Genomic DNA, 9,706 nt, shown 5'->3' on the forward strand with positions numbered 1-9,706 from the left:
TTACAGTAATCAGTTATAGATCCATGGTTTGTGTGTAAATCAAATTGGCTGTATACTTGAATGATGCTGCCCCCTTCTGACCAAATGTTGTATGTCATGTAAAATAAAAACACTAATCACATTTTTGAGGTTTGGGTTTACCCTGATCATTCAAAAACATGCCATAAGTCATTGATGCGTTGTTGTGGAGACAATTAATCAATAAAAAAGATTGACATGAAGATGCAAGAAAATAATGGAAGGATTGTTACAAGCTCAACTTTGATTGGTCAATTCTCAAACCGGAAGTGTAACATCATAACAGCCTGTGCTTGGTTTGGGGGACAGGTGTGTGAATAATCCTTATTTTCTAAGGTGGGTAACTTTTATTTTAACATTATGGGAGTATATATTTAGTGTTATGTGATAAGCGATGTGTTTTGGGCTTGATATTTGCTATAATTCTTGCTTTATGCACAAGACGTAGGAATGTGGGTCAACTCGAGCTAGCGAGTTAGCTTATTTGAAACTGCAAAACAGGTTTCGAGAATATACACTGTGTCTTAGTACTTCTTGCTTCTTAAAAGTACTACCTTTGGTTCCAGTTTGCATGGGAAATGTGTTCAACCAATCACCATGGATTTTATGTTATTTAGGCTGTAGGAAACATCATGTCATATTTTTGTTCAATCAACCTTACATAACTTGTCTGCAATAGGGAATTTAATCTACCCAAGTCTTCATTAAAGAGCCATTTGTAGAAAGAGTTTGTGGACTGAGGTGCTTAGTCTTCATAGGAATTAATATAATGTGATATTGTGTTCTAACCATTGTATTTGATTTGTATTTTTCGAAGGAGGTACGTACCCAGCTGTCAAAATGTCCAGCAAAAAGGCCAAGGGGAAGAACACCAAGAAGCGTCCTCAGCGCGCAACCTCCAACGTGTTTGCAATGTTTGACCAATCTCAAATCCAGGAATTCAAAGAGGCCTTCAATATGATCGACCAAAACAGAGACGGATTTATTGACAAAGAAGATCTCCATGATATGCTGGCCTCTTTAGGTAAGGTACAAAATTAATTTACTTTTAGTTGATGATTGGCAATTTGTAATATTTGCCTTGTTCTTGTATCAGGTAAAAACCCTACTGAGGAATACTTGGAGGCAATGATGAACGAAGCTCCTGGACCAATAAATTTTACAATGTTCCTGACCATGTTTGGAGAAAAGTTGAATGGTACAGATCCAGAAGATGTGATTCGAAATGCTTTTGCCTGCTTTGATGAAGAAGGAACTGGTGAGTTTGTAGTAATATCAACAGTAAAATTATCCAAAATTGAGGACCTTATAACAATATTATACAGTGTAATTGTAGTTTGCATATTATCCAAATCATAAAATGGATCTAGTAGTAGTTTCCCACACAAGACAAAGGAATGCATTTGTTTTTAGCAGTGAAAGAGATGGCCAATTTCCTTGTTTCTTTGGTAAGTTATTCATTGTGTATTTGGGGCATATATTAAAATACACTGGCATCTTGTGCTAATATGTAAAACAAGTAGTTCATTTTGTTCATTAAATAGTTCATGGCCAAAACGTCCTCGTAAAAGCGTGATCTCGTCACATCTCAAAAGCTAAGCAGAACTGGGCCTGGTTAGTGCTTGAATGGGAGACTGCTGGAAATATCAGGTGCCACAGTGGGGCACCAGTGGCAAAAACGGTCCCTGTGTCCTTAGGCAAGAAACTCTACTGGCATTGCCTAGCATGACTCTGATGTATGCGTAGATGATTGGTGTTGATCTGAGGGGCCGAAGGCGCAGATTGACAGCCTCGCCTCTGCCAGTCTACCCCAGGGCAGCTGTGGCTACAATAGGAGTTTACCATCTCGGAGTATGGTGTGAATGAATAATGCACTAAAGTACCTTCTCATTTGCATCTGGAAAAGCACAATATAAGACAAATTTATTATTATAATTATTATCGGCAAAATTGTCTAAGACAATATTGGTTTACTGGACTAGTTAACAACCTCAACTTTTTGTTTACCTCTCAAGTGGCATGACGATCGAGTTTTAAGAATGATATTCCCACTGCACAGGTATAATCCAAGAGGACTATTTGCGTGAGCTGCTGACTACAATGGGAGACAGGTTCACAGATGAAGAAGTGGATGAGCTTTTCCGTGAAGCGCCAGTCGACAAGAAAGGCAACTTTAACTATGTAGCATTCACCCGCATTTTAAAACACGGTGCAAAGGACAAAGATGACTAACAAAAATGTATAAGCTTAATCACTACTTTATCTTGTAACTCTTCATTTATGTATCATTTATTTATGAAATCTTAAATGTGGTATACCTCATTGAGTCATTTGTACACGCTTACTGCTCTATCCCCTCTTTAATCCCTCAGCTTTGAAGCATATTTGCACAATTGTAAGGTTCTCACTAGAAAGTATGTTTAAAACGACTCACAAATGCTGGATAAAACTGGACTTTATCTAAATAGACTGTTGTGTGATGATATGACTGTATTTTAAAGAATAAACCTTCAATATCATTTAAGTGCATGTATTTACTGGAGACAATTGCACATACATATTTTTTACATATTACAGATTTAGTTTTTTTCAGAAAGAACCCAACTGGTGCTCTTCCCTGAAATGTTATTTGGGGGACAGACAAAATTTTCAACACAAACATTAACATTTGGGCTGGATCAATCAGCCAGACTTTTTAACTTTTTTTTACAGCACACCATTTTCTGTAAACACAGCAAAATAAATAAGTCAAAAACTGCTCCACACCTGAAGCTTTCTGTACAGTCACTGCTCATAGAACAGTGTCAAACTTAAAATATGGTTATTCTGCCAAGGCCAAGTTTTTAGACTGGATCTTTGTTATGTGGTCTGATATGCAAGCTTCAATTCTGTCACATTGAGCCAGGAAATCCTAAAGGCAAATGAATATAGTTAATACACATGTGCATAATTACGGTAATACTGGTACATTTTGATGGAAAAGTTTACCTGTACTGTTTTTACAAGCCCTTTCTTCTTCATTTTGCAGTCGTTGAAATTTTCTGGTAAGCTCTGTAAAAAGACAGAAATATATATATATATATATATATATATATATATATATATATATATATATATATATACATACACACACACATACATATATATGCCCGCATAATTATTACAATTTACCATAGCATCTATCTGTTCTAAGATCTTCATAAATTGTTCAGCCGCAGCTTTCACTCTGTGGTCCAGTTTATTCAGTGCTTCTGCTTGAAGGTCTTTGGCCAAAAATCCCTGTAAAATATTTATTTTAAAAAGCTGATTAATACATATGGATTAATATTCTTTGATGATACCATATTTACCTACATTCTTAAGTCCAGTTAGTTCCCCATCCACTTTTTCCAGTTTCTTTGCCATTTGTTCAACAGATTTTTCAATATCTTTCAGTTTCTTCAGTTCTGCTTCTTCTTCTGGACTGTTCTATTTGATTGAGATCAGGTATGACTTTATTAATATTTGATGAAAAGTAAATTAACCAAAATTAAATTTGCAAGGAGCCATCTGTACATCATGGCAACGGACAACAGATGAAAACTAGCCTCTTGGCTAATTCTGGCATGTTAAACAGTTACTGTTGGTCAACATGCACTGTCCGCTATAAATAAATAAATAAATAAAATAAAGGGCCAAAATCAGCATTACTAAAATGGTAGTTTATGAATATTTTCAGATTATAATAAAATTATCAATAGAATAATACATGCTTCTATAATACCTATACAGACATTTTAACTCTAAAATAAATACATAAATAATGATCAAAATAATATAATATGTGAATATGACAAAGCAAACAGACTCACCCTCTTTCCAATCATCATTAGTTTACAGCCAGTTTTAACGCCATAACTTGACAGACTCTCCTCCATTTCTTTTAGTGATTTCCCTTAACGATTCAATCAAAAAGCATTGTTACCAAAGTCAATGTATAAAGTTAAACTATCTAATATCTGAATAAATATGAACATTCATACCTTTAAAGATAATTTTCTGGGAGGGTTGTGGAACACCTGTGGCTTGCGTGAGAGCATCAGACAGATCTTTGACAGTGGGAGCATTGCCATCACTTCCTGATATTGTGATGTTGTGTTTTGCAGAGCCTGAAGTGAAAGCAAAAATGCTTATAGCAAGTACTACACAAGTGCCTTTTTCATTCATTCTTAGTGCTAAGGATAATTAATAGCTTTTACAATAAAGACACACGGTCATATTATTATTACACCAGTTATCAAGATTAATTAATATTATAAATGGGTGTAACTCACGCATATCTTACTAAACAAATGATAATTTACCTATTATACGGTTACAATACAGTTTTGTTTATGATTTCTAGCATTAGCTTTCGTTAGCAGGAGGCATGCTAGACATTTCCGCTCCATGTTTTACTATCGTTGTCACTTTTACTTCATGTTATATCAACATTATTCTCTATTAATTTGATAACGACATTACCGTAGGCAACAGTCACTGTTAGTGCTTCCTCTGACATAATAGCTTAATAGTATGATCGGAGTCACAGGTTTAAAGAAGATGCAAAAGGAACCGCAAAGCTAGGCTAAGTAGAAGCTACAAGAAACAACTTCCGGTGTCGACAGGAAACGGTGTTATTATAAATGGATTATATTTTTTGTACAGTAATAAATATGTATTTTATTGGAGAATCTTTCTTGACGTATCGTATCTCAAAATCATATTATTATGACTTTTATTATATATAAAAATATTTTTATCTTACAAAAGTGTAATAATAATAATAATAATAATAATAATAATAAAGACAAGAAAATAAGTAAAACTTTTATTTCACATGTTTCAGTGACAGACAACACAACAGTAACAAAATACACAATAAATCACTAAAGAATGTTGACAACACAAACAAAATAAATTAATTTAAAACCAGTGTGAGAGGAAAGTATGTTTTAGTTTGTAACAAGGCCTCATGCTAGAGTGGTAGTAGTAACAATACACAACCCAGCGTAATGACATCTCCAAATATGTTGTTTTTGGGTCAATATGGATTTGAATGTTTTAATGTTACTCTACATGTAAAAGTGATGCTGAAGTGCAGTAGTTGTCTCCATCTGTGCTTTATGAGGCTGGGATCTGAGGCAGCCCAAACTCATCCACCAAAACACCATCCTGAAAAAAACGTGAGTATGTTTAAAAAGTAGGAGACTTTTAAGAATAATAACAACTTACATATTATACAAACAACAGTGGAAGTAGTTGTGGACACATTTACAATATATCTATTTTTTTTAAAATGTATATTTATGTTTGAAAATAATTAAATATTTAAATTCAGATGAGAATCAAACCCACAAACATCAATATATAATCTATAAAGTCTCAGCAGATACAACAGACTGTGGTGGTATACAGCATACTTTGCAGTTCAAGTTTGAATGACTATAAATCTTAATGTTTGTCTTGATCTTCTTTGGGAATGTCCTTACTTAGAACTATATTTGTACAACAATGTAGTCACATTGCAGATGAGGTTTAACTCCTATTTGCGGGTGGTGAAGATGTAATCTAGATCAAGTGGTCCATGAAAAATATTTTTTTTAATAAGTGCAAGGTGTACACAGTTGCAGAATCACTAAAGTAAGTTCTCTGTATTTTGAGATTAAGCCATATACTGTGGAAGATGCTACTTTGTGACAATAGTAAACCTTTGGCTACCTTTAACTTTCCCACAGATATACTGTTACCTTATTTGTTTTGCTGTCACTTGGAACTCCCTCAGGAATAGATGGGGCAGCTGTGGCTTCATCCAGGTAAGAACTATCATCATCCAACAACAATTCATCTCCCAAGGCATCCAGCTCTGTTAACAAAGATATGTTTATTCAAAGCACATGCGTTCGGCACTGTCAGGGTTTCCAAAAGCCATTTTCCCACTGAGTAATCATTGTGTTTGCTATGGTAAACTTCCATGCTATAATCAATTGTAAGAGATTTGCCCTAGATACACAGAGTGCTAGTGTCTGATTACAAGCATTATGACCTGATTAGCTCAAACACAGACTGAGCAGCACTTAGTCAATTATCTAAAAATGACAAAATGCATGTGGTGTTTTATTTATGTCTTGTCTCTCAAGATATTTACATTTAAAAACAAAGAAATATACCGGCTTCTAGATCATCCTCGTCGATATCCGGAGTGCCATAGCTGCGGCTTAGGGCTTCCTGGACTTCATTGGCGTCCTCCATCATGTCCTCCAGTTGGTCCTGCAAATCCTGAAATTATACATACATGTAAGACGCATGTTAAGAGTGGGAATTACTACACAGGTGAACAGACTAACAGACCTGTCCACATAATTTAATAATAACAATAATTTAAAAAAAAAACAATGTATTTTTGCTTGTATATATAATTTACCATTAAACAAGAAATATCCCATCTCTCTCTAATCTGTGTATGGTTAGCTCTAACACATGTTTAGTATCATTTCTAGGTTTTGTTAACTTTAGTTAACAAAACCTAGAATAAATAGTAAATAGTTTCTAAAATTGTACTTAATTTTGTAATTTTGGATAGTCTAAATGATATCTTAGGGGTATGGTCGCGATATCCCATCTCTAATGTGACTTAAAAAACATTGTATGATTGGAAAATCCATGTTTAGACATTGCTGTAAGCATACACTTGTGATTCCACGACAGTTACACTGGGATGCTTTTCCCCATCATAGAGATAGGGTAGAGTGCATAAAGTACTAACATCTGGCAGGTTTAACTTTACCTTGTCAATACAATAACCAAACCATAAAATTCTCAAAATAATACGATTCTCAAGGCTGAGCTGTAGACAGCAGCACTGGAAATTGTATAATAAAGAGGCTTACGTCAATTTGATCTATTTTCACATCTTTGTAAGCCCTCTTCATTTCCTTGGCTCCAATCTTCATGGCCTCCACCTAGATTAAACATGAATATAATTAAAACACAAAGACATAAATGTTTACTTATTATTCGATCATTAACATTATCATTATTTAATATTCTTACTGTTGTTTTTGTGTCCTTGAGTGTCTGAATTGTGTAGTTTGCTTGCTCCATGTTGAAAGACTGTTGTGCCAGTTGTTCCCTTTGACCTTCATACCTGGTTTTGGACAAATAATTGCTGAATTTGTGTCTACAATGTCATGTTTAATGTTTTGAAACTTTCCACTTAAAGAAAATCAAGAAATAACCAAAGTCTATGTCATGACAAAAAGTAACAGTCCCCAAAGAAGAGAAATCTCCTTGGAGTCAAGTTATTTTATTAGTTTATTTTAGTCAAATTAAAATTCATTCATTACTACTGCCCTCTGTAGTTGTTCCTGCAACAAACTCATTGATATAATGTAACAATAAGTGAATACTTCCAATTTATTACAATATACTTCAAAGGATAACAATCATTTGATCTTTCATAGTAATAATGAAAGCATGTGGATATTGTACTAAAATTGATTAGATGAGGTGTAAGAAAATATTTCACAACTATTCAAGTTAAATAGAAAGCATAACAATCTGATGATAAAACTAACATATTACATTGACACTCACATTCTTTTCTGCTTGAGGACTCGCATTGCCTTTTGTTTCACTGTATTCTGTAAAAGGAACACAATTAAACACATTATATAAGGAAAAACATAACTGCACAATTGCAATCACTGTAATAACTAGTTTATGTATCAATATTGTGCAAAAAAAAGATAGATAGATAGATAGATAGATAGATAGATAGATAGATAGATAGATAGATAGATAGATAGATAGATAGATAGATAGATAGATAGATAGATAGATAGATAGATAGATAGATAGATAGATAGATAGCAGTAACTATATCTATATATCTCCTTGTTTACCTTTGCTGGTCCATCCCTCATCTTTTTAAGTTGATCTTTGTATTTTATCAGTTCGTTGTCTAGTCTGCTAATCTTCTTATCAATAGACTCAGCCCTGGCATCCACCTGCAAGGCACAAATGGTCATTTCACTATTTATTTCACACAATCATAATTACATTAGTACAATATTCAATTATCTCTGGATACGTAGCTGGTCTATATTCAATATTTTGTCTCCCTATAGTAAATTACAAAATATTGATTCGCCTATTTACCATGCAGAAAAATATTACATTGTCTTTTCGAGAGACATGGGGTTTAGGTTATTTTGTTAACACCTAATTAGCTTTAGCAGGGTGTGTTTGCGGTATCAGATGAATAAACATGCTAGCTTTGTACTGATGGTCCCGTTAGATTACACAATAACAAACACGACATTTGAGTCGACACTTCTCACATTTCCGATACAATCCGACAGATTTGGGGGTGGTGTTTTGGGCTTCCCTCGTCCGAAAATCCGGTTCATTTTGGAAGCGTCTGAATTTCCTTTCAGTCACGGTAGAAAATAAAAACATTAAAGGCTAATGGATGGATTTCTTCGTTGAGGACACCCGGAAGTGACAGTAGAGACGCAAAAAGCTGTGATTGGCTGAAGGGAACAGCTGTGACCAATCAGACGTAAGATACGAAGAGGACATCTTGTGGCCAGAGGAGGTATAGCAGAAAGCCTTTTGTCCCGTTGATTCTTTATCAAAAGTCTTTGTTAGGTTCCAGCTGGACTTTAATAAATCATCTTTATTCTTGTTTTTTTGTTGTTGTTTTTTTTTTTTTTTTCAATCGGTAGTGCTTTTCAAAAAAACAGGGAAAAACATGCAATTTACAGGACAGCACAGAGCATTTGCACTTAATAGTAGCCCACAAAATAGTAGTCGTCTGGTAGTAATCCTTTTCATATGTTTTATGCATGCTGTAATTATGACGCATATAATTTTAAAGCACAATTAATAATGCATAGAATTAATTGTGTTTCAATTGAATTTCCATTTGTCTTCAGTGTTACCTCATAAATAATGTATTTTTTAAGATAAGCTAATGGCTCCTCAGGTGAATATTAAAATGGAAAATTTTCAGTGAGGATTTTAGTCGTTAGTGTTTGTTCTTCACTATGTGTTTAGTTGGACACTAAAAGACTTCAAACTGTGGTCTGAAGTCTGGATTTAAATTGCTTTGAAGTAATTTTATAGCAAAAGAAAAACTGAATTCTGTGAACTGCACAAAAGTTGTAGAGTGAAAATGTTACGCAGATCATCAAAGCAGCTCCTTCTAAAACTTTTGTCCAGTTGACAGAATTGAATTAGTAGTTATTCAGCTATAGATGATACCTGGAGGGTTTACACAGACATCTTTTTAATATTTTTATTAGAGATTGGTTCTATGTGGTTTCTGACAGACATTTTCAGATTTCATGTTAAGAGCATTTTTGACCTTCAGCAGAGGCAGAGCACCAAATTTTGTTAGAAAATAATTCAAATCAGACTAGGATTATACTACTAACATAAACAACATAAATACTCTTAACAGAACAGGAGACATGATAGTGGCTATATGTGAAAAATGTTGACCATTGATTTAAGATTGGATCAGTGCACTATTTCTATAATTTATCGAACAATGTGGATAAAGCGTCTTGCCCAAGGACACAACAACAGTATGGACTCAGCCATGGTTTGAACCAGCTTGCCCTAGTGTTAGTCCATTATCAGAGGGCATCTCTTTCACCTGCTC

The 9,706-nt window shown here is 34.2% G+C and overlaps 3 protein-coding genes across 3 annotated transcripts; 1 reads left to right on the forward strand and 2 right to left on the reverse strand.

Annotated features, from left to right (window-relative positions):
- Positions 1–278: 278 nt before the first annotated feature.
- On the forward strand, positions 279–2,542 carry myl12.2 (myosin, light chain 12, genome duplicate 2). The gene is made up of 4 exons (XM_033982581.2): positions 279–354; positions 836–1,042; positions 1,115–1,276; positions 2,078–2,542. Exons 2-4 carry the CDS (start codon positions 859–861, stop codon positions 2,248–2,250), a joined length of 519 nt encoding a protein of 172 aa, XP_033838472.1. The 5' UTR covers positions 279–354; positions 836–858; the 3' UTR covers positions 2,251–2,542.
- bag1 (BCL2 associated athanogene 1) lies at positions 2,539–4,645 on the reverse strand. The gene is made up of 7 exons (XM_033982578.2): positions 4,522–4,645; positions 4,041–4,166; positions 3,870–3,952; positions 3,373–3,486; positions 3,190–3,297; positions 3,007–3,069; positions 2,539–2,929 (listed from the first exon to the last, which is right to left on the reverse strand). The coding sequence occupies exons 1-7, from the start codon at positions 4,556–4,558 to the stop codon at positions 2,840–2,842; spliced, it is 621 nt and encodes a 206-aa protein (XP_033838469.1). The 5' UTR covers positions 4,559–4,645; the 3' UTR covers positions 2,539–2,839.
- Positions 4,646–4,946: 301 nt separating this feature from the next.
- chmp5a (charged multivesicular body protein 5a) lies at positions 4,947–8,539 on the reverse strand. Its single transcript, XM_033982577.2, has 8 exons — positions 8,379–8,539; positions 7,941–8,045; positions 7,633–7,679; positions 7,090–7,183; positions 6,927–6,998; positions 6,207–6,315; positions 5,787–5,902; positions 4,947–5,211 (listed from the first exon to the last, which is right to left on the reverse strand). Exons 1-8 carry the CDS (start codon positions 8,445–8,447, stop codon positions 5,161–5,163), a joined length of 663 nt encoding a protein of 220 aa, XP_033838468.1. The 5' UTR covers positions 8,448–8,539; the 3' UTR covers positions 4,947–5,160.
- Between the last annotated feature and the right edge of the window lie 1,167 nt (positions 8,540–9,706).

The sequence above is a fragment of the Periophthalmus magnuspinnatus genome, chromosome 17 (assembly GCF_009829125.3).
Source record: "Periophthalmus magnuspinnatus isolate fPerMag1 chromosome 17, fPerMag1.2.pri, whole genome shotgun sequence".
NCBI lineage: Eukaryota > Metazoa > Chordata > Actinopteri > Gobiiformes > Gobiidae > Periophthalmus > Periophthalmus magnuspinnatus.